At 43.5% G+C, this 25706-nt stretch overlaps 2 protein-coding genes across 3 annotated transcripts in view; one reads left to right on the top strand and one right to left on the bottom strand.

Moving 5' to 3' along the window:
* The window catches only part of CDK5RAP1 (CDK5RAP1 mitochondrial tRNA methylthiotransferase), a 73143-nt gene that overhangs the window by 9677 nt on the left and 37760 nt on the right, over positions 1 to 25706 (bottom strand). The gene's annotated exons all lie outside the window — the stretch shown is intronic.
* LOC123798419 (vomeromodulin-like) lies at positions 4389 to 18224 on the top strand. Its single transcript, XM_087853656.1, has 14 exons — positions 4389 to 4662; positions 7457 to 7943; positions 8271 to 8372; positions 9657 to 9812; positions 10703 to 10793; positions 11115 to 11172; positions 11934 to 12004; positions 12437 to 12583; positions 13452 to 13574; positions 13909 to 13976; positions 14226 to 14256; positions 15860 to 15920; positions 16674 to 16753; positions 18016 to 18224. The coding sequence occupies exons 1-14, from the start codon at positions 4398 to 4400 to the stop codon at positions 18037 to 18039; spliced, it is 1764 nt and encodes a 587-aa protein (XP_087709782.1). The 5' UTR covers positions 4389 to 4397; the 3' UTR covers positions 18040 to 18224.

The following is a 25706-nucleotide window of genomic DNA, read 5'->3' as shown; positions in this document are numbered from 1 at the left end:
GCAGGAGTGCTGGACATGACCGCTGAGTTCCAGGTACTAAAAAGACATAGACAAGCATATAAATATGTACGCAGGTGTGTGTATGTCACTACAGAAACACCTACAAAAGGTCAAAATCTTGATGCCTGTCAGCGGGACACACACAGCTCAGCCAGACCTATTGAGACATCTTCTCACAGAGGGCATTAAGAATGGGTACCTGCCTTATCATCTGCAATTGTGATCTCAGCCAAGCCTTGGCCAGCCTTGAAAGGGTCCTCTCTTTCACGAGTCAGCAGGTCAGATCACTTAGGGCTTGGGAACAAGCAGGCCGTTTTGCCCAGCATGATAAGCCATCCTGTGTGAATGGGCTTCCCGTAGATCTTGGATTAGCAGAATTCAGTGGTTGCCCCACCTCCCAAGGTTGAAGGAGAGAAGGACAAAGAACTGGGAGGCCCCAAGGGCCACTAGAGGCTGCATCCGGGATGTGCCCTTTCCCAACCTCTGAAGCTGGATTCATTCTTTGGGTCCAGAGAACCATTGTAGGCACCAAATTCAAGGGCCACATCCACCAACAGCCGTCACAAATTATGCCTAAAAGATGACTCCATTTCCCTCAGATGTCCAAGAAAAATAAGACCCAAGACAGTTGGGTTTTGTCTTCTACTTATCATCATATATAAAACTCTACATTTTGCCCTTTGAGAAAAGGTCAACTGTCATTCGTTCTATGCATCCAACATTTCAGCAAAGCCCAAAATGGGACATTTGGCAAATGGAGCTATAGTTGAGGTTCACAGTATGAGAACCCCCATGGGGTTGAAGAGGGCCCTGCGGCAAACATGCGGAGCCTGCGTGAGGGCAGGGATCCAGGCTAACTCCCTAGCCTCAGGTTGGCAGGAGCAGGCATTAACCAACCCCTTCAGCATTATCTCTCTCTCCTAGATTCTTGCGCTGATCATACAGGATGTACAAAATCACAAAATTTTAAGTGGCAGGAACCTAACAGGTGACTAGGCCTTCTCTAAAACAGAGGAAAAGCCAGAGGCCCAGAGCATAAGCTCTAGAGTTCCGGGGGCCATTAAATGAGATAACAGATGAAAAAGAGCCTAGAATTCTTGAATACAAATGACACTACACCAGGCTACGGACTCTGCTCAAGTTTTATTCTAAGCCCAGTTAGGGAAAGGAAAGAGGGCTGAGCAAATTATGTAACTCCTTTTTTTTTTTTTAAAGATTTTGTTTATTTATTTGACAGAGACAGCCAGCGAGAGAGGGAACACAAGCAGGGGGAGTGGGAGAGGAAGAAGCAGGCTCCCAGTGGACAAGCCTGATGTGGGGCTCGATCCCAGAACACTGGGATCACGCCCTGAGCCGAAGGCAGACGCTTAACGACTGAGCCACCCAGGCGCCCCCAAATTATATAACTCTTATGCTTACAATCCCCCAGGCATGCACTCACGCTCTCATCGGTTACAGACACTGTGTGCGTTCTAATCCTCCTGCATCCGTCGCTTCCTTCTCACCATGTACATCTGATGTAAAATGTCACTTGACAGGAAGGCTGTCCCTAAACACCCTCTCCAGAGTAACCCCATCCCCTCCCCCTCGCATCCCCACCCTAGCACTGGTCACTGGTGAGGGCACGGCATCGGCACCAAAAAGGGCTCTCGCCGGGCTGGCACCTGGCAGCCTTACACACCCCTCTGCTCTGCCATTCACCTGGCACCCAGCTAGCCTGAAGATAACAGCCTGAGAAGGTAAGCACCCTGAACATCTCTCAGAAAGACACCGGCAAATGTCACAACCATTAGCAGGTGCTGATCTTGGCAGTCAGCCTGTATCATGCCGCCCTTATCAGCACATTTGGACCATGCCCCTTCATGTCTGACAACTTCAGTGAGAGACACTGGGCTATAAAATGAGATGCAGCTTTGCTTCTGACAGTTCACAGGCAAGAGCAGGAGGAGAGGCAGCTTCCAAAAACGTCCGCCTATCAACAGAGACCTATCAACACTGGGCAAGGTAAGAACTTGCTAAATCAAAACTCGAGAAAGTAAAGGTCAAAACTCTGAGGCAGGAACAAGCATAGGACAGCTCACCGGAAGATCGATACCTAGGGTTTTGCGCTTATCATCTCTTTAGCAGTGCCCCTTGCCTACGGAAATGCGCAGCACTCTACCTAGCATGCTAGGTGTTAACAATTGCCTGGTATGCAACTGCTTTTAAAAGTGGGGGATCTTTTGGGGTGCCTGGCTGGCTCAGGCGGTAGAGCATGCGACTCTTGATCTCGGGGTCATGAGTTCGAGCCCCACAATGGGTGCAGAGATTACTTAAATAAACTTTTAAAAACATTAATTAATTAAAATATTTTTTTAAAAAAATGAGGGATCTTTTGATTCTTGAATGATTCTTGAGATTCTTGAATGATTCCATCCAAGACGATGCCTTAAAAATAGTGCCACAAATTCAGTCACAGAGAATTTTATTATTTCTCCCTCGTAGGACACCTACGTGTTGCCTTAGACACCAAATTCCAATCTCTCACAGATGAAGGTAAAATGAGAAAAATAATGAAAATGTGATGAGTGTTTTCCTAAAGTCAATCTTATTCAATGTGAAAGATGTCACTGACTTCCCATTTTGTCTTTCCCAACATTTTGGCAATAGCAGTTCCTCTCGGTCTTGGTAAATGGCAGGCAGCTTGATTTGGGCAATGCCTATGTGTGGCATGAGCACAGGCCTATGAGCCTGGGTTTTTTTTTTTTTTTAAGATTTTATTATTTATTTATTAGAGAGAGAGAGCATGCGCACCAGCAGTGGGGAGGGGTAGAGGGAGAGGGAGAAGCAGGCTCCCCACTGAGGACCCTGGGATCATGACCTGAGCCAAAGGCCAACACTTAACTGACTGAGCCACCCAGGCACCCTGATAAGCCCAACTTTATAAAACTTGACAAGGTAAAAAAATGCAAACAGAGAGGAACTCCAGCATCTACTGGCTTCACTGAGGGCAAATACCCTAAGACACAAACCTCCCTATTACCTTAAACATGAGAGAGAGACTTGAGAGAATCCGTGTAAGGGAGGAATCTGACGGCCAGAGAAGGGAAGCTACCCTTGAGTCACACACCTGAGCTCGGAGTCAAACAGGTTTTCTGCCTGTGTGAACCCAGCTCTCTGTCTTCTTGCTGAGGCTAAGTCTCCTCTGCTGGAAATGGGGTACTATCTAGTTCCTGGATTTCTGTGAGGACTATATAAGATGTTGAGGATCAAGTACTTAGCACACTGACCAGTACCTACACTGACCAGTACTCCACGAGTAGATATATATGGACACATCCCAACAAAGAGAGGCAAAGTCAAGACTTACAAGTCTACACTTTCACAACAGCTACAGCTGCTCAACCCTGGCCAAAACAAAAAGAAGCCACACACTCTGCAGTCAATAGGACCACCCACTGCCTTGCAACAGAAGAAGCTACAGAAAGTGGGTAAATGGGTTAACTCAATCATCAATCCACACCTAGAGGAGCCTCCTTTGTGCCAGCCACCAACACAGTAGTGAGGATAGGCCAATGCCGCCATCGGACCATGCCTCTGCTCTCCAAGATCATGGGAACAGGCTTTAAAAAGACAAGAGAAGGCCTGACATGGTCATACTGACAAAGATAGCTCTAGTCTCTGCACACTGAGATGACCAGGACAGCCCAATGACCAAAGGGGTGGAGGGTGCCAACCCTGCAACTGATTGATAAAGTGATTTACTCCTGATTGAGCAAAACTACCGGCTGGAGGCTGGCCAGTGGGCACAGGTGAGAATATTGCCTGCTCTGTACCACAAGTTTCACCATCAGTAAAATGTGGATATACCCTCCTTCGCAGGGTTGTGTAGAGGGTTTAGAGCAACTGATGTCCATTTACTCTCCACAAAGGGGCTGACACATAGAAATCTCATACCAATAAGGACAGTGCTATACCTAGTTGACCAGAAGCTGGGAGAGACTTTGAGCATCATTGGAGCAACACCTTTTGTGGCTGGATCATTCAAAATTCTTGAATTCCCCAGCTGATAACTCAGAAGGCTCCAAGGATATTTGAGAAAGGAAGACTGGCAGGAGGATGTGGACCCTAGAGGTAAGGCTATTGGCAGGGCTTGGCCTGTACTCAAAGGTTGCCACCAGCCTGTAGACATCTTCATGCAAAGTTGGAAAAGTAGAAAAAATAAGACTTTGCCATGTGATGGAGCATTTTCTGGGGAATACAATATACAGATAAAATATCAATAATGTGAGTGGCACCTCTCCACAAGAGCTAGAACCCCTGTATGTATATATCCAGTAAGAACGTACTGACACCCCTACGGTCCACTGGAATGTGGTGTCTGACAAAGCTCACTTTTTCAGGTATCAGTTGCCAAGATGCTGACCCTCTGGGCCCTGGTCATCACGCTGACCGTCCAGGCAGGAGCACTTGACCTGCTGAATCCATCTTCACTGCTGGGAACTCTTCCTGTCAATGAAGCAGCCAATGCGGCTCTCAAAAATGCCCCTCTTGATCTACCTGGAAGACTGCTCAGTGGTCCCCGAAAAGGCTCTCCATCTAGAAAACGTCAAGCTAGGACCCCAGGAGGCAGGTGTCTACCCGTGGCCAAGTACTCAATGTCTAACAGCAACCTCGAAGAATGTAAGTAAAAATTGTTTCACCTGCACACCTTTGATTCTCCACCCCCTCACACACACTTCTCCTTTCTAAGCCCAAACGCTAATTACACCTTCAATAAGGAGAATACACCAGAATCGCCTTAGGAGCTTGCTAACAAAACAGCTGCCTGGGCTCCACCCCCAGACACTGTGGTACAGCGGTTCTGCAGTGGGCCTGAAACCTGGTTTTCTAATAAGCTCCAAGTTGATGTTGAAGCTGCTTATCTGTAGTCCACACATGGGGAAGGACTGGTCGAAGCAACCCTGGAGAAGGGAACTCTTGGATCCAGCAAAATGTCTGGTTACCTGCGTTTTATGTGACCCTTATCACCTGGACACTGCTGGGAGCTCTCACAGCTGCTCAATGCTAGGCTCGATAGCTCATCCCAAACACCCACAGGTGCTTAGAGCATCGACCCGGGTAACAGGGAAGCAGGAAATGGGAAATCCAGGTCCACTGCCAAACCCCCTGACCAGATTTGCTCTCTCCAAGCTCCCTTCTCATGCCCTTCCTGAGTCTCAGCCTCCTCCTCAAAGATGTGGAATTTTGTCCTCCAGCAATCTCCCAGGGCCAGAGAGCAGAGGAGCTCAGGAATTCCAAGGCTTGGCAAAGAAGTGACTCTTTTTGGAGACCAAGAAAGAAGTAGGACTCATCAGCAAATGAAGGCTAGTAGGAAAGCCCACAAAGCAACCTGTGATGGCCTTTTGCAGCCAGGCTCCTACAGCCAGCCTTCCAGGATTACAGGACAGGGTGACAGAGGGGAATCAGTGCCTGCCTAATGATCCCAGTGCACAGGCCCAAAGCTCACACATCCACTGCTTTGCCTCTTCGGGAACATTTCCTCCGCTCTACCTACACTCATCCTGCCTTATGACAAAAATCCTTGAAATATACAGAAAAGTTCAGATAGTGGTAAAAAATACAGTTGTGGGGGCGCCTGGGTGCCTCAGTCGGTTAAGCATCCAACTCTTAATTTCAGCTCAGGTCATGATCTTGGGGTCGTGAGACTGAGCCCCGACTAAGCTCCTTGCTCAGTGCGGAGTCTGCTTCAGATTCCCTCTCCCTCCGCCCCTCCCCCTGCTTATGCTCTCTCTCTCTCTCAAATAAATAAATACATCTTTAAAAAAAATTAAAAAATAACAGTCGTATACCCAACAAACAGTGATTTGGTGATGGTGGTTGTTAATTTCATGGTCAGACATACAAAACCTTAAAAGATACATACAGCAAATATTCTTCTACACACAACTGAGATTAAGGAATAAAACTCAGCCATAGAGCTGAAGGCCCCAGGTAGGGCTGCCTCCCTCCCTCCCCTTCTTCTCCCATCCCTGGAGGAGACCTCCGGCCTGATGATTTTTCCCTTGCCATTTCTCTATATGCTGTGATGTGTGGCTATTTCTTCTCAATATAAAAAACTGCACTACCTGTTGTAAAGTTTCCCAAAAGGTAACCTGCTTGCACTGTCTCTCAATCTTGTTTCTGGGGTAATTCATCCATGTTTAATGAGGAAGACTTTCCCTTCATTTTCACCATGGTATTCCACTAGATGAATCCTCCACAATATGCATCTATTCAATTTCTGTTCTGTGCAAGTCTGTGCTACTCCAGACAACGCTGACCTGAACACCCCTGTATGGGTCTTTGGTGTTCACGTGAAATTCTCTAGGCATAAAGCTATGATGCGGGTGCATCCACATCACCCTACACAGGCAGGGGCTCCCCACAGTATAGAGCCCCACGCATGGCAAGCAGCAGCAAGACTCCAAAAGCCAAAGCCCATCAGCTTAACAGGGCTGGTACCAGAGAACTTCTTCCTCCTGCTACTCCGTTGTCCTTTGGTCCAGTTAACTTCTTTACTGAGCTAGGCATGGTTGACCACCACCCAGATGTAACAACTCCCCTTCTGAGTTCCTTCCTCAGGCCACTGAGACCAGTATGATAGGATAGGACCCCTGTGACTTCATGGCTCTCCAGGGTGGCTCTTGACCCTCTCTCCTTCCCCACCATCTTCTGGGATTGCACTTCTCCCTGTCCTGCTTATCTCCAGTGTGGAGGCAAAGACATGGCGAGCACGGCCTCCACCCTAATGATAACAATGCTGCAGGAGGATCAGCACTGATACGGGTGTTCTCTTAGTATGGGCAGCTTGTCAAAGGTGGCAAGACCTCCCAATGACCCACAAGGGGAAAATGAGGCCTGGAGAAGAGACTTGCACAAAATCACACAGATGGAGAACAGAAGAGTCCAGATCTGTCAGCAATACCACCTCTTCACTAGCCGCCTCAACCCTACTCTGCAGTTAAAATTGGCTTAACTCATTAGTCCTGTACCCAACAACCCATGCTGCAGGTTCTATCCTGCATTCCTGCACAGGTGTAGAGACTGGGGCTCAGGAAAGAGAAGACCCTGCCTGGGGCCACTCAGACTTCAAGGAACAGAGTCTAGACCTTATAAATTCAGGGCTACTGGGCTCAAAAGCTAAACTAAGTCCTTTTGTTCCATGCCCAAACTGCTTTAGAGTAACATACTCGACACCAAGTTGGCCTCAGGTAGGTGCTAAAAAATGTTAGCTCTTGACAGAAGACAGATTATCTCTGCATCACCAAGCTATTCTGTTGTGGGCAGTGGGAGGGATGGATATATCCAGAAGGCATGACATACAGGACCTACGGGTCTCACAATTCATAGGTGCTGGTTTTCCAGCTGGGAAGATTCCTCTGGCTGAACCAGCTGGACAAGCAACAGCAGGATCATGTCTCTTGACCCGTTTCAGATATGAATGCCACCCTGCCCCCAAAGATCAAGAAGAAGCTGATGTGTGAGAAGGTACTTCTGTCTGGTACAATTGGAAAAGTGTTATCCATGGTGTCTAACTCCAACCTACTGTCTGTGTTAGATATCACTTCATCCCTCAACATACTACCTGGAGGTGATGCTCTTGGTGGTATCCTGGGCAAAGGAAGTGGTAGCCAATCCCCACAGCTTCCACTGCCATCACTCTCAAAAGTCACTGATGCCCTCAATATCCAAGAGAATCTGGGCAGCCTACTACCCACCGGTGCAGAGAAGAATCCTACAAAAGGCCTCGTCGACTCCCTTGGTCTTGCAAATCTCCCCCTGCCCCTGAATGATGTGGGTGACCAAGCCGGAAAGCTCACAGAATCCACCCAGGGCATGCTGAACAATGCACTTCCAGCAGGCATTGGAGATGCAGTCACAGGCCTGTTGGGAAGTATTAACCTAGAAGATCTCTTGTTGGGGTAAGTGACTCCTTGATCCTAAGGTCTGGCATAGGAAGAAAGCTGCTGTTTAGGGACACTTAAGTTCAACCTCCAACAACCTCATGGAAAGGGACAACCACATCTTCATGAAGCAATATTCTAGTTCTGTGCTGAAAGAGTGCCCTTTCAGAGGGAAATATGTTCAAGATCTCTTGAGCTTAAGGAGCAGGGTGGGGCAGGGGGCTAGGGAGTCCCAGGGATGGGTGGGTTGGTAAGTTATTAACTGGCTGCTTCGAGGGTTATTTCTCCTGCTGCCCAGGCTGATTTCTGGAGCCAGGACTGACCCATGATGCTGTCACTTTGCAGATTAAATGTTCAAAAAGTGACCGTGGAAAGCATGACATCAACCATGACAGGTGATGGAATCCTCGTCCAAGCCACAACTACTGCCTTCATAGGTGGAAAAGGGTGAGTCTGTTTCCAAATCAGTCAATTGGGACAGCATAGACTAAAGACTTAAGATTCAGGGTCCAAGGGTCAGGCAGAGACAATACAGAATAAGGTAGGATGATTGAGGATGGCATAAATTGGACACCAGGCACAGCTGTCTCTCGCCTCTGCCCCAAAGGACTAATGCAGGAGAATGACCCCATGGAGCCCCATCCTCAAAGAGTGTAAGCACAGCCAGAAATCCAGATTTCCATGAAGCACAGCCAGAAATCCAGATTTCCATGTGAAATCTGCACAATTTTATACATGGGCAATGAAGAGAGAAACCTCAGAGAATGACATGTACACTGGTATCATGACTCCAAATAATCTGGACTCTCCAAGGAGAATCGGCCTACTCTACAAATGACACTGTCTAAGGCAGTAAGGGGGGATGGAGGTGATTCAGCCACCCAATGGGTAATTAATACGCAGCTCTATGCCAGATGTTGTTCTGGGCACAGAAGGAGGACTAATGGCAGTCCCTGTCCTCAGCGAGCATCCACATGTGGAGAGGAACAGGTTAACAGTGTAGGCCCAAGGCTCAGGGGAAGACATGAGAGGGAAAGGCAATCCGCACTGGGGAGAAGACTTCTTGGACTAACACACACAGCACTGAAACCTCTCACTGAGCAAGCTCCAGCCAGGCACGTAACTGAGGCACTCTGAACTCACTGAACCCCTTAGACAACCTCATCAGAAAAGCAGTCCTGTTTCTAGACTAGGAAACCAGTTTAGACGACCAAAACCAGTTACAAACCTTGCTCAAAGTCACACAGCTGACAGAGTTTGAACCTAGGCATTGAGTCTCCAGAACCCATATTTGTGACCACTACAGTTAGCGGTATCAGGAAGAACATCTGTCTTCTCCAGTACACCAGCTTTAATGAGACCTGGCTCTGGTAAATGGTGGGTTTTTCTTATGCTGTCACCCACGCAACAGACAGCTGGGGATACTGGGCACAAAAGTGTAACCTATAATGGGCATTTTGTCACCTTGTGCCACCAACAAAAGACTTCTTGAAGGCTGGTGAGGAGAGTGATTTTATCAATGTTTACTGAATGCCTCCCACAAGCCAGGCTCCGAATGCTGTGTAGAGGAGGAAGGCCAACCTTGAGGCATGCTCACTGGAAAGCACCAAACTTTCCCTCTCTCAATTAATCTAGATAAATTCATGAGGCTGATTCCCAAAACGCCTATTGCTTGGCCTGAGGGACATCTTAGAGCCAGGTCTGGTTTCACCTGCATCTTGCTCTCCACAGCCTAGCAGGACCTGTAGTCAGCATACTGGGATATCAAGTACACGGGGATGTAACCGTGAAAATTGGCATTTCCACGAACAACACCCAGTGTGTCAACCTCCAAGTCCAGGAAAAGGACATCAAGGCCAAGAAAGTGACGCTTCAGATAGTGGACATGTACGTGAGACCATTTTTCTCATTTTCTAGATCAATGTGTGCCAGAATGTCCCCACTTAGAGATGGGTTTGGCCAATCCAATGGCTTAAATGATCAGTAAATGGAGGCTCAGTGAGGGGTCTGTGTTTGGGAAGAGCCCATTGTTTGAAAACAGTCTTCTCTCACTCTGCCCGTATATGCTAGGCATACTCTTTGTATTTTGTTCTTTTTGCATAAGCAATACATTCACTTAGCTCAAAATTCAAAAGATACGAGAAGCCATGTGAAAAGTCTTCGCCCACGCATGGATGCCAACTGGCTAATTATCCTCCCCGGAGGCACCCAATGGATCTAGTCTCTTCCGTTGGCTTTCAGAGATATTATTTGCATGTGTACAGTTGTGTTACGTATCCACACACCAAAAGGGGCAGATATTATATACACCTTTCTGGACTCTGATTGTTTCACTTAAAATAAATAGCTTGGAATCTTTTGCATCCATATATAAATAGCTTCTTCATTGTTTATGGCCTAGCATTGCATTAATGAAGATACACTACAATTTAACAATCCCTTATCAAGGAAGAGTTGCATTTTTCAATTATTAACTTTTGTATCCAACTCCAACTACTAAGGTCCCAGACAAATCTGTTCACTAACGTGAACGAGTATCCGAAGGATAAATCTCTCTGCATGGGATCGCTGGGTCAGATGTCAGGCATTGACAGTTTTCCCAGGTATCCTTGCATCTTCCTTAATGACTGAAACTGTAGACAAAAGGGCTCAGGTGCTTGCACAAATTAAGAACCAGGACATCATGCAGCTGTTTCATCAATAGATGGGGTTTTTCCAATGTCTGGGAAAGATCCAGAAATGCAAGAATCACACAGTTCTCCACATGTCTTTCCCAGGCTCACAGATACTTTGCCAGTGCCTATCCCTGTGCCTCTGCCTTTGGACAACATCATTTCTCAAGTGTTGACAGTAGCTATGGAAGAAAATGTAAGTCCTGGGAAAGAGGAGAGCACCACCTCAGAGGGCTAGGTCACTGGGGGAAAGACAGGAAGGAGTCCTTTCCTCAGATGTGGGCTGAGGCTGGAAGAGACTCAAGAAGGAGACATCAGCCCTTCTGGCCCAAAAGACCCCAGCAGGACAGGATAATGCCTCAGGCTGGGAGGGTGAGAGGATGAGTTCTCCCAAAGAGAAATCCAAGAAATAGGACAGGGAGAAGGAGGGAGGACAGGAAGAAGGGAAAGAGGAGCTGGGCGGCAGAGGAGGACAGGCCTGCTGCACTATCAAAGCTAACTGGTGGTGATTTCACAGTTTCAAGAACCGGAATCGTGTGACATTGATCTCAGTGATTTCAACGAATGCAAGAACTGTGAGTACAAACACCAGACCTCCCTGGGGCTCACAGGTCAATGGAGGGCTCCTCTGGGATGCCACCAGATGACAGACAGGAGAGTATGGGGCTGTGAGCTACAATACCATGTACCTCCAACCATTCAAACCTCAGCACCCTCACGGCAGAAAATGTGGCGACTTACCAGCTTCTCTGAATCACTGTGACTCATTCTCCAGGACAGAGCAGGGAAAAGAGCTCCTTAGAAGTCTCTGTGGTAACCCCACCACCCAAATGGCTTGCAAAGTGCATATGTGTGTGGAGTTGGAGCAAGGAGCATTCTTAGTCCTCATGCCAGGGAAGCTGAGAAGCAAAAATTCCTTCCAATGTCCCCAAATATATCCAGGAGACAGGAATGATAGGACATAGTGGGACAGCGGCTGCCAAGACAGTCAAAACAGGGAACTGGTAACATTTCCCAAGTCCCAGAGTAGATGAAACTGGGGCCTGGGCAACAAGGCTTTTCCTCTCACTTGAGGTTTTGGCACAACAAGAATAGGGCCAAGCCCTTGTGTTGTCTTCCTCCCTGAAGCCTCCTCCCAGAAATGGAAAAGCCAAAAAAATAAAAAAATTAAAAAAAATTAAAAAAAAGAAATGGAAGAGCCACTAGGGCACCAACGTTCTGCCTGGGAGCGAGAAAGACAGAGGTGTCCACACTAGTCCCCCATCTGGAGGGCAAAGCCAACAAGAGCCCAGGGGTTGCAGGGGTGTCTATATGCTCTCTCTCCTCTCACCTGCAGCTACTGGCTTGTTCAAGTATGACGTTAAAAGTTCCAGGATTTCTACACAAGGTCTTTCAATCTTCTACTGTGTAAGTGTTCTTTATGCTTACAATAGATTCCGTAGGAGGGCTGGAGACATCCCTGAACTCACAAAATATATGCTACTTAAAGAACACTTAAATGGGGGAATTCACCTGAAAAGTGAGGATCTGTGGCTTCTCTTAGACAATCAGCAGTATGGTAGCCCTAAGTTGGACTACATCAGAGCTAATCCACTAGAGAGGAGCAGTGTTTCCTTCTTTACAAGAGATTCCTACTCTCCAGTCTCCACAAACACCAAAACTTCCCACAGACCCCCAACACGGAGGCTGGGTGGGTCTACTGCTGTCATCATTCTCCTCCACTGCAATGCTCACAGGGGGCCGCTTCACTCCTCGAAATCTCAGCCGGGCCTCCAAAGACACAGGAATTGATGTTAGTCTCACCTGACGACAGGGATTTTTCTGCTTTGCTCTCTCTAGGCTAAAGCCGTCTTTAACAACGCTATAGTCCCTGTGCCCGGAAGTCCCCTGCCACCAGATCCTAAAAATGCCAACATTTCCCTAACTCTGTCCCATCAGTTACTGAGAGTAATCGTCACTCAAAGTGCCAAGCAGAGCTCTGTCAAGGTAAGCATCATCTACATAGCCCCTGGTACCATATTCCTCTTTGCTTAAGCCTAGTCTGTCACCTGAGAGAAGGTGAAAATGCAGTGGGTTCCAGAACATTCTTCCAGAGATAAATATGAGGAAGTGCTGTGGTGCAGATTTTCCCTTTATGATCATGTAAATGGATCTTTGTCGACATTGAGGGACAGCAGAGAGCAGGGGCAGAGGAGAACAAAGGTTTTCTGAGCACCTTCTTTATGCCAAGGACAAAGCCAGGTGTCTTTCTTACATAATGAATGTCCTCGCATTCTCACAATAGTACTAGGAGGTAGGGATTCTTATCCCCATTTTACAGAGAATCAAAGCAAGAGAAGTCATTTACCCACAGCTACAGTATGAACAGGGGAGTGGGTTTATCCACATGTGAGGTATTCGTTTGCTTCTGGCCGTGAGAAAAGGAAGAGAGGCAGTAATAACAAGGATATAATAATCACGGAGTACTTTCTAGGGGCCGACCTCAGTTTCAGCAATGTACAATGTTTCCTTAACAGCATCCCCAAACGATCAAGTGCAGAGCACTCTGCCACAAGAGCAAAAAAAGAAATGGGTTTAAATTGGATGAGGGGTAATAGAAAAGCAAAATTTTATGTATTAAATGCCCTACTGTCCTTCTGAGAAAGGAAATGACATATAGGAAAATATTTGGAATTTGACCCTGTCTGTTGTGGTCACATCAGATGCACCAGCACCCAGCTACGTAACCGATTCATACTAGAGGGCCAATAAGTATTTGAATAAATGAACTGAATAATGCATGGGTATCTTACAAGGCAACATTCTGCAGTCATTCTTCCTCTCCATATTGTAAATGATGACTTCTTTAAAACAGATGAATAACCTGGCTGCAAGCATCACCAAAATAGCCTACTCCTTCCAATCAGGCAACCAAATCCAAGCCACCTACTGGGTCACTGTGGAAAAGGATGGTGAGAGTTTTGCTACTGGGAAAACGGTAAGTACTGAATAACAAATCAGGATTGAGCTGTGAGGAGGAACTAACAGGAACAAAGGTTACATGGAAAGAAGAGTGGTCTGGAGTGTAAAGGGAGCTAATGCCAAATCCCTGCACGCCCAAGTGCCTGGGTGTCCCTACGACAAGGGAGGCTTGTGGGCTCAGCCGCCAGGGCAGAAGAAATAAACAGGTTGTCTCCTGAGACCAGGTAGTCTCCACTCTGGTCCTTACCTCGTTGTCCTTATCTTGTTGGTCATATCACAACGTGACACGTTTGCTGACTAGCCAGGTCAAAATATTATTTTTAACTCATGTTTGTTTTATATTAATGCAGACCTTAATCATCGCCCATGACTGCCAGATTTCAAAAGACAAATTGATACTAGACATCAAGATTAAGAGGTACTGTCTATAACTACAAAATCCTCTTGACATTTGTCAGTATAGAAACAAATATTAAGAACCCAATTCAAATCACATGCATAATTATAGGGAAATAAAAATGGAGTTTTACTCACCTTAAAATTGGTTACTCCTCTGTATCTGACATTTCATAAATGGCTTTGAGAAGTGACTTAATACCTAAACTCTAGAATTGGTTAATATTTTTTATGTGAAAATAATTTTTCCTTGTACTTTGTCTCCTGACAGCTCTGAACACTGGGTGACACCCCCTGAGGCTGTAAGTGGATTCTATTTTTAAAATATCTATATGTGAGAAATTATCTTAATGCCAGATGCTCAGTGACACAGGGACTCTGGAAGGAAAAGGTCACACAGACTAGATCACAGATGCATTGTGGGATAGGACTAGAGGTTCCAAACCTAAGCTCTCTCTGAAGAGTTGTTAAAACTAGTTCCCAAACCCCATTATTGGAGTTCCACATTCAGTCAGTGACCTAAGGAAGGCCTAAATCCATGCTTTTTTGGTGTCATGGGTGATTCTGATACACAAGGCAGTTCCAGAGTCCACTGGAAGAATGAAAAGATAATCTAGACCCTAATGTTGCATGGGCTCACAGGAGTTGCTCAAAAATACACCCAGCCTCCCAAGGTCTGACCCTTCCCATCGGTGTTTCTCAACCCATGTTCTACGGAGTGAGCACATGGATCACCAGATGAGAGCCTGGAAGTGGGGAAACGGGAAAAGTGAGGGTAGGGCCCAGTGAGCAGACTCCAGGAAATTCACAGGAGGTTCACCAACCACACCCCTCTTTTGGATATTTGATCTTATACATATTCACACCTTCATTTAACAAATGTTTCGTGAGCACCACTATGTGCCCAGCCCTAGAATACAACATAAGATAATGATGAGATCCCTGACTCCGAGAGTGACGCTCAAGTTTAAGTGGGAAGACAGAGACAGATTAAAATCATACACAAATCAGGTAAATCATTAAGAGTCTAGTAGCCACACACTGGGTGGAGGCATACATGGGGCACCCAGAAGTGAACAACCTTATAACTACGGGTGACTACAGAGGCTGTGTGCATCTCATATGTCAGCCCTGAGATAAAGAGGAGTCAGTTGAGAGAAAAACTCTGGGAGTGTCACAAGCCCAATGATCCTGCATCTCATCTTCAGTGCTGGGAAGCTACGTGACATGCTAGGCTCTGTGCAGGGGAAGGATCGTAGAAGGCATGGTCCCTAACCTTGTGTAACTACCCACCTAACGAGGGACACAGACATTTACGCAGAAAGTTGTCAATTCAGCACAAAGATGACAGAGTAGAGAGAGCACCAACTAGGAGGCAGACAGTGAGTTCCCTGAGAAGATGATGCCTGAACTTAGCCTTGAAGGAGGAGTGGTTTACTACAGACCCAAAGTGCGTACTAGGTAGAGGAAACAGGATGTGTCAAAGGTAGGCATCACGGAATCATAGGCCTTTTGAAGAGGGGAAAGGTGAGCAGAATGCCAGCAGAGAGAAGCAGAACTTGGAGACCCGAGAAGGGGATGCAGAAGAGGCAGGCTCAGCAACAACCAGGCCTTCCCCACACTGAATTCAGCATCTGTCTTGAGAATATGCAGCTGCACCGCTGTGCCTACAGCACTGTCCGGAACATAATAGGAACCCAATAAACGTTTGTTTAAGGAGCCACCTAAGGCTTCAAAACCTACTGAAAGGCTTTGGAAAACCCCAAAGCAGAAGAAGCCTGAGGGACGGACCAAGTTCCACCTCCCCACCTAGCCTCATCCAGTAACAGACTTCTACTAGGAAAAACCCACATATCAGGGGCACCCAAGATATACTTATAAAAATGCTTCTCCCATCTCTTCCAGGAGGACGAGGCGCAAAATGTAATGCCTGTGGTTCTGAAGAAATTTTTGTCTGCCCTTAATGGTATGTGGAATTAATAATGTAAACACGTAGAAGAGTCATAAGAAAGGGACAAGACTGTGAAACCACATTACAGAATGTTCTACGGCACTGAGCACAGTATCTTTCAATCACCATCTGGGCTGAAAATCATTTCTTTTCGGATAGGGACTTCAGAATCTTGAGATGGCAAAACATGAAAATTAAATCTAAATGCCTCTTCAGCAGGTCCTAATGAAATCTAGCCCACTAGGGTCTTCAGGACCAACATCATCATACCACTTAGAGGAAACATGGACCTGGATCACCCAGTCACAGAGATGCTGGAGTTTGAGAAACCTGAGACTGAGATCATGAACTTCACAACCATCAAGAGATGATGGTACAAAATGCCACCTGTACATATTTGTGGTGAACTCTAGAGGGGTTCAAAATATCGCAAATAACACCAAAATAGCAGGGTCTTTTAATCTTCTTAAGTTAGTGAAGGCAGACATGCCTACATGGTTCTTAATATTGATTCTCTATACATAGAATACCCACCAGGTTTCCAGTTAGTTCTAGGGTCATTTCTGATCCTTGTAAACTCACCCATACATACACACACACGACTAAGAGAGTCTATGTCTAAAATCTGTCCACTGAATGGGCATGGGAGCAATTTCTCCTAGAGCCGTACACTGACCAGAGATCCCTCTGGTTGACTATGGCTAAAACAACCCAGCCTGGTCATTGTTTTCTTCAACTCTATCTTAAAATTCTCCTTCTTTATTTCAGAAATGACAAGTGCATGGAATGTGCCACCAGGAATAACCTCAAATCCTCTAACCAAAGCCAAGGTTGAAGTACTGAAATCGGTAAGAGAGAAATACAAATATTTCCCCTTTGCACTAAGGCCTACTCTATACTTCAACCTTCACAGGAATGAACGGGGCCAATGGGCTTCAGCCTCAGTCTGTTCCAGGCTACCTTACCAGCTCCAATCAATCTCCCCACTCTTTCCTAGGCAGATTCACTGCCTACTGTCCCTTTATTCACAAGCACTAAAACTGAGACACTCTTGGTTATATGCAGACACATAGTCTACCATCCCCTTACTTTTCTGAATATGCCTCAATCCCTTCTTTGGAAAGATTCCTACCCCATATGCCTGACTCATCCACACTGTTACCTTCTGTATGCTGGAGCCTCTCATTCTTGCCACCCTGACTCAAATTTCCCTCCTTCTTCCCATCTATCTAACCTTAAACCCAGAGAAAATTTCAAAGAGAACTTGCTTCCTAAGAAACAGGTAAAAGAATGGGATTTTTATTTAAATTTGTCACCAGACAAACAGTAAATGATGAGGGTGGGCTGAGGGAAGATATATGAGAGAGCAAATAAGTTTAGAATCTCCATCACCCTTAGGTGTTCCATTCTTGATAAACATGCTTATCAAGTATATAATCCAACTGGAAAAAATAACAACTTCTTTCATTTTGGCTCAAATCTCAGAAGTTGTATATTCATGGTTTTACTTAACCCCCAAATTTCCCTGGATATGTGGCCAAATCAACTACCAGAGTATAGAGCAGAGTAAATCAGCATTCACCTCAATGTTGGTTTTCTGCCTCCTGTGCTTACATTCCATGGCTCTGAGTGGCCTTGGACATATCACTTAGCCTCCCGAAGTCAGCCTTGAGTCAAGGGATTGGATTAGATGAACATCAACTATGTTCCAGCTACAAATGATAGCCCAACCAGAACTGGTTTATGCAACAATAAAATTATAGGTAGTGCACACCCAGGGATGAGACTAGCTTCAGCAGCGGTCTGATTCAGGGCCCAAATGATGACACCAGAATCCATCTCTTGGCTCTACTATTTCTAGGTGAGCTCTATTTTGGGTGCACATGGAGGTCTCTACCTACCAGAAGCTTCACCCTCCATTTCTCTCTGGAATAGTTCAAACAACAACCACCCAGAAATAACCTCTGGGACTCCCATTACCCTGATTGTTCCATCCTCAAAGCAAGAGCTGTGGGCAGGGGGACGGAGTGCACTGGCTAGCTTAGCCCGTGCCTATATAGTCAGCTTATGTATTTAAGAGTATAATTAGTTGTCTTTTATTTCCTCATAGAACGATCTTCAGGCAGCAAATTAAACCCAGCACACCTGATGCCAGACAATTTTCCAGAATGAAAGCATTCTAAAACTTCTCTAAGAAATACTGAGCCAAAGACATCCTTATCATTAAGAAGCCAAGTAGAATAGTCTTCTGAACATGCCAACTATTCTTTGGAATCTCACCAACATTATCTTGAATTAACAAGTGCAAGAAAAGCAAGAATCCAGGGATTTTTGGCATTTTGTAATCACTTCTTTAATAATTAACTTGTTTTCATGCAAAAAAAAAAATGACTCCTTTGTCTTCAATTCATACAAATACGAATTCTGTCTTATGTTTATGACTAGTAAAAGTACTATTTACTAGGGACATAAAAATTAATAGTATGAATGATGAGGCAACCCAGGGTTAATTTATCTAGTGTACTAGGGGACAATCCTGACAATGATTAAGACTTTTCTTCCCATATCTCTTTCCTGCCCTCTCCAATTCCAAGTGCTTTCTTTTACCCGTTGGCCCAATGTGAAAATCACACAGGGGCTAGAATCCAATTTCCCCATAAACAGCGAGGGGCACAGTCCAAAAGCTAAAAGCTGAACAGAAAAGATCAGGGAAGAGCCTGGCAATACCATGAATAGGGCAGCAAATGATCTAGGTCCCAGCTTAGGAACTATAGGCCATGCCAAGTGGCTGGGGGAGGAAAGCTAAGCTGAGCAGTCAGGAGACCAATAAATGCAAAGAACCCCAGAAAAATATGCAAGAGGGATACTGAGAAACACAACTGTGATTTCTACATCAGGCAAAGACTCTATGCCTTGTGCCCAGTGTCTGTTCTAGAACCAAAAGAACTCAGATTGTGGACACAAAGACCAGGTAGGGGAAGCAGATACTAGGCTTGCCTCACGGCAAGGGGCAACACCCCATAAAATAAAGACCAAATCACACCATTACCTTCAGCCTTTTGTCCAAACCTTAGGTCTTGATTTCTCCCAGGCTCCTGGGATCGAGTGGGGCTCCTTGCTCAGTGGGGAGCCTGCTTCTCCCTCTGCCTACTCTGCCTTCTCCTTCTGCCTGCTTCTCCCTCTGCCTGCAGTACCCCCTGCTTGTGCTCTCTGCAAATCAGTAAAATCTTTAAAAAATAAAAAACTGTCAAGGTCATCAAAAACAAGGAAAATCTGAGAAATGGGCACAACCAAGAGGAAAAACTTGCTTTTGGAACCAAAAACATAAATAAGCTGAAAGTGAAGGAATGGAAAAAGAGATTTCATTCAAATGGTAACCAAAAGACAACTGAGGAAACTATACTAGTACTACACAAAATAAACTTTATTTTTTTTAAAGATTTTATTTATTCATTTGCGAGAGAGAATGAGCAGGGCGGGGAGGATGGTGGCGAAGAAGGGGCAGACGGGGAGGGAGAAGCAGACTCCCTGCTAAGCACAGAGCCCAACGCAGGTCCCTGATCCCAGGATCCCAAGATCATGACCTGAGCCGAAGGCAGCTGCTTAACTGAGTAAGGCACCCAGGCGCCCCCACAAAATAAACTTTAAAACAAAAACTGTTATAAGAGACAAAGGACATTATATAATAATAAAAAGGCAGTTTATCAAAATGACATAACAATTATAAAGGTATGTGCATATAAGCCCAAAAGTTATGGAGCAAACTGTGACAGAACTGAAAGCAGAAATAGACAATTTAATAGTAACGGATGGAGAGCACAAGATCCTACTCTCAATAGTGGAAAGAACAATTACACAAAAGATAAACGAGAGAAGAAGGTTTGAAAAACACTATAAACCAACTAGACATAGCAAACATATATAGAACCTACCACCAACAAGAAAATACTTGTTCTTCTCAAGTACAGACAGAACATTCCCCAGGAGAGACAGTACTTCAGATGACAAACAATTCCCAGTAATTTAAAAAGACTGAAGTCCTACAAGGTATTTTCAATGACCACGATGAAACGAAAAGAACTATCTGTAACAGAGGGAAATTTAGAAAATTAAAAAAAAAAAAAAAAGCAATGGATTAAAGAAATCAAAAGAAAAAATTAAAATAAATAAATAAATAAATACAGCAATAAAATAAATAAATAAATAAATAAATAAATAAATAAATAAATAAATAAATAAATAAAAGCACTACTTACTCAAATTTGGGGGATGCAGGAAAAGCAGTGCTTAGAGTGAAATTTATGACATCAGATGCATTTATTAAGAAAAGAAGAAAGACGTAGAACCAATAATCTAGGCTTCCACCTTAGGAAACTAGAAAAAGAGCAAATTGTTCCAAAATAATCCAAACTTCTTTTCCAGAAAGAAAAAATTAATAAAAATTGGAACAGAAATCAATGAAACTGAAAACAGAAAATCAACTAAGAAACAAAACCAAAAGCCTGAAAACATCAATAAAATTTAAAAGATCAATAAAAATGTATAAACCTCCATCCAGGTTAACTAACAAAAAAAGAGAAGACACAGTAATTACTAATATCAAAAATTAAACAGGGGCAAAAAAAAAAAACAACAAAACAAGGCGTGCCTGGTTGGCTCAGCTGGTAGAGTGTGTGACCTTTGATCTCAGGGTAGTGAGTTCAAACCCCATGTTAAGCATAGTGATTACTTAAAAATTTTTTTTTAATTTTAATTTAAAAATTAAATTAAAAATTAAACAGGAATACCAGCACAGATCCCATGGACATTAAAAGGATAATAACTGAAAATTATGAAAAACCTTATGCCCACAAATTTGATAACCTAGATAAAAGGGACCAATTCCTTGAAAAAACACAATCTGTCAGAACTTACACAAGAAATACATAATTTCAATAGGCCAATAACAATTCAAGAAATTGAATCAATAATTAATAACCTTCCAAAACAGAGAGCACTAGGCCCAATAGCTTTATGGGTTAATTTTACCAAACATTTAAGGAAGAAATTATACTGGGGCGGCTGGAGTGGAGCACGAGACTCTGGATCTCAGGCTTGTGAATCTGAGCCCCCTGTTGGGTGAAGAGATTGCTTAAAAAAAAAAATTTTTTTTTTTTTTTTTTTTTTAAAGATTTTATTCATCTATGTGACAGAGAGACAGCCAGCGAGAGAGGGAACACAGCAGGGGGAGTGGGAGAGGAAGAAGCAGGCCCCCAGCGGAGGAGCCTGATGTGGGACTCGATCCCGGATCACCAGGATCACGCCCTGAGCCGAAGGCAGACGCTTTAACGACTGCGCTACCGAGGCGCCCCTAAAAAAAAAAATCTTAAAAAAAAAAAAAAAAAAAAGGAAGAAATTATACTAATCTCTTCCATAAGATAGCAGCAGAGGGAATACTTCTTAACTCATACTGTGAGACCAGCATTATTATCCTAATGCCAAAATCAGATAAAAACGTTACAAGAAAAGAATACACAGACCAGTATCTCTGAACATAGATGCAAAAATCCTTAACAAAATATTAGCAAATCAAATCTAATATCGTTAAAAATAATTATACACCAAGATCATGTGGGATTTATTCCAATACACAAGGCTGGTTCAACATTTGAAAATCAATGTAATCTATCACATCAGTAGGCTAAATCATATGATCAAACGATAGATGCTAAAAAAGTATTTCACAGAACCAACAGCATTCATGATAAAAACTCTCAGCAGCTAGCAACAGAAGAGGACTTCCTCACCTCGACAGAGACATCTACAAAGAAACTACAGTTATCATACTTAACAGAAAGAAACTAGAAGCTTTCTTGATAAAATTAGGAACAAAGCAAAGATTTGCCTCTCACCATTCCTTTCCAACATCATACTGGAAGCCCTGGCTATGCAATAAGAAATGAGTAAGTAAAAGGTACACAGATTGGGAAGAAAGAAATCTGTGTATCTACTGGCAATTAACAATTGGAATTTGAAATTAAAAACAAATTCACAACAGCACCCCCAAAATTAAATATTTAAGTACACAAATCTAACAAAATACATACAAGATCTACATGAGGAAAACTTTATATAAAACTCTTGATGAAGGAAATCAAAGAAGTAAATAAATGAAGAGATATTCCATGTTCATGGCTGGAAGACTCAATATTGTCAACATATCAGTTCTTCCCAACCTGATCTATAGAGTCAACACAATCCCAACACCATCCCAGCAAGTTATTTTGTAGATACTGACAAACTGATTCTAAAGTTTATGTAGAAAGACAAAAGGCCCAGAATAGCCAATACGTACTGAAGGAAAACAACAAAGACTAACACTAATCAACCTGTAGACTTAATACAAAGCTACATTAATCAACAAAGTGTGGTATTGGCAAAAGGTCAAATAGATCAATGAAAAAGAACAGACAGCCCAAAAATAGACCCACACAAATACAATTAACTGATCTTGGACAAAGGAGCAAAAGCAAGACAATGGAGAAAAGATAATCTCTTCAACAAATGGTTCTGGAACAACTGGACATCCACATACTAAAAAAAGCTAATCTAGAAACAGATCTTACATTCATCACAAAATTTAACTCAAAATAGATCAAAGATAAAACATAAAATGCAAAACTATAAAAATTCTAAAATAGAACATAGGAGAAAATCTAGATGACCTTGGGTTTGGCAATGACTTTTCAGGTACACCATCAAAGCACAATCCAAGAAAAAAAAACTGACAAGTAGGACTTCATTAGGGGCATCTGGGTGGCTCAGTCGGTTAAGCTCCTGCCTTTGGCTCAGGTCATGATCCCAGAGTCATGGGATCGAGCCCTACATCGGGCTCCCTGCTCAGAGGGGAACCTGCTTCTCCCTCTCCCTCTGCCCCTCTGCCTCCCACCCAGCTCATGCTCTCTCTCTCAAATAAATTAAATATTTAAAAAAGAAAGTGGAACTTCATTAAAATTGAAAACTCTGTAAAAGATACAGTTAAGAAAATGAAAAGATAGGGACACCTGGGTGGCTCAGTCGGTTAAGTGTCTTGACTTCAGCTCGGGTCGTGATCTCGGGGTCCTGGGATTGACCCCCATGACAGGCTCCCTGCTCAGTGGGGAGTCTGCTTCTCCCTCTCCCTCTGCCCCTCCCCTCACTCGTGCTCTGTCTCTCTCAAATAAACAAATAAAATCTTTAAAAAAGAAAAAAAAAAAAGAAAATGAGAAGATAACCACAGTTGGGAAGAAAATATTTGCAAGACATACATCTAATAAAGGACTGGGATTCAAAATATACAAAGAACTCTTAAAACCCAATAAGAAGAAAATTAACAACCTGATTAAAAAGTAGACAGAAGATCTCAACAGATACCTCACCAAAGAAGATACACAAATGGCAAATAAATATATGAAAAGGTGTTCAACATGTCATTAGGGAATTGCAAATAAAACAAAATACCTATATACACCTATGAGAATAGCTAAAATCCAAAACACTGACACCACAGGCTGGCAAGGAGGGAGAGCAATAGGAACTCCCATTCATTGCTGGTGGGAATAAAAATGGCACAGTCACTTTGGAAAACGCTTTGGCAGATTCTTACAAACTAAACATACTCTTACCACAGGAGCGAGCAATCATGCTCCTTGACATATACCCTAATGAGTTGTAAACTTACATGCACATAAATACCTGTGCACAGATGTTTATAAGCAGCTTTATTCACAATGGCTAAAATCTCATGACGCCCTTCATTAGGTGAATGGAAAATACACTTTGTAGTACATCCTTATAATGTTCAGCACTAAAACGAAACGAACTTTAAAGCCATGGAAAGACATGGAAAAACTTTAAATGCATGTTAATAAGTGAAAGAAGCCAATCTGAATAGGTCACATAGGGCGCCTGGGTGGCTCAGTCGGTTAAGCGGCTGCCTTCAGCTAAGGTCCCACTTCAAGCTTCCTTCCCTGCTTAGGGGGGGAGTCTGCTTCTCCCTCTCCCTCTCCCCCTCACTCATGCTTTCTCACGCACACGCTCTCTCAAAATAAATAAATAAAATCTTTTAAAAAAATGAAAAGGCCATGTAACGCATGATTCCAACTATACAACATTCTGGAAAATGCAAAACTATGGAGACAATAAAAAATCCAGTGGTTGCTAGGGGTTGGGGGTGAGGGATGAACAGGCAGAGCATAGAGGAATTTTAGGGCAGTGAAACTATTTAGGGCAGTGAAATTATGATGGTAGATACAAGTCATTCTACATTTGTCAAAACCTATAAAATGTGTAACACCAAGAAAGAACCCTAGTATAAACGAACTATGGACTTGGGTGATAAAGATGAGTCAATGTACATTCATCAGTTTTAACAAATGTGCCACTCTGGTGTAGGATTTTGATCGTGAGGGCGGCTGTACATGTGTGGGGCAGGAGGGAATTATCTGTGCTTACCAGTCAATTTTTGCTGTAAATCTAAAAACTGCTCTAAAAAATAGTCTATTTTTATTTTTATTTTTTTTATTATGATATGTTAGTCACCATACAGTACATCATTAGTCTTTGATGTAGTGGCCCATGATTCATTGTTTGCATATAACACCTGGAGGAGATTATGCCAAGTAAAAAATAGTCTATTTTTAAAAAGAAAAAGAAAAAAAATCAGTAACCTACCTCCTACCTATGGACTAGAGAAAGAAGAGCAAACTAAACCCAAAGCAAGTAGAAGGAAGAATACAATAAAGAGTAGAGCACAAATAAATGAAATAGAGAAAAGAAAAACAATCAATGAAAACAAAAGTTGGTTCCTTGAAAAGATCAACAAAATACGCAGAATTTTACCTAGACTGGCAAAGAAAAAAAGACAGAAGACTCAAATTACTAAATCAGAAACAAAAGAGGGGACATAATTACCAATCTTAGAAAAATACAAAGGATTATAAAAAAAATACTATGAGCAACTATACTATGAGCATCAATCATTTGCTTTAAAATCTACATTGTCTGATATTATTATAACCACTGGGGCTGAATTCTCCCTTCTTCCCTTTTTATTGAAATGTAATTCAAATCCCAGTAATTTCACCATTTTAAAGTACATGATTCAGTGGGTTTTAGTATATTCATAAAGTTTGTGCAACTATCACCACTATCTAATTCCAGAACATTTTCATTACTCCAAAAAGAAACCCTACACCCAATAGTGGTCACTTCCCCCCCACCCCGCCCCCATCCCTTGGCAAATACTACTATACTATCTGTCTCTGGATTTTCCTATTCTGGACATTTCATATATATATGTGGCCTTTGCGTCTACTTTCACTAAGCATAATGTTTTCAAGTTTCATCCATGTTATATAATGTGTCATACTTCATTTTTTTTTAGGTTGAATAATGTCTATCAGTGCAATATTCCATGTTAATAGAATGTATGAATTACTCAGTTCAATCTCCTTACTACTTATAGGTCTACTTGTATTTTCCATCTTTGGCCCTCCATCTCATTCATGTCTATGTGATGACTTCCCTCTAGGCTACACATTCCCAGGCCCCTTGAAGGTTAAAGTATGCCCTGACCAGAATGCAGGAAGGCTTGCTCTGGTCGTTCCTAAATTCGTTTAGATAACTAGTAGACATAACATAGTTTCTCCCCCCCACCTTCTGGCACACAGGCGGTACCACAAGGTCTGTTAAATGTCAGACCTTTGGGTCTCACCATGATGCCCTCTGCACATCCCTTCGTTCTATAAAATCTGTGGACTAAAGTTCAGGCAAACAGAATAG

This window comes from Ursus americanus, chromosome 22 (genome assembly GCF_024610735.1).
Source record: "Ursus americanus isolate L20-20 chromosome 22, mUrsAme1.1.p, whole genome shotgun sequence".
Lineage (NCBI taxonomy): Eukaryota > Metazoa > Chordata > Mammalia > Carnivora > Ursidae > Ursus > Ursus americanus.
This window is presented reverse-complemented; position numbering and strand designations above follow the sequence as displayed.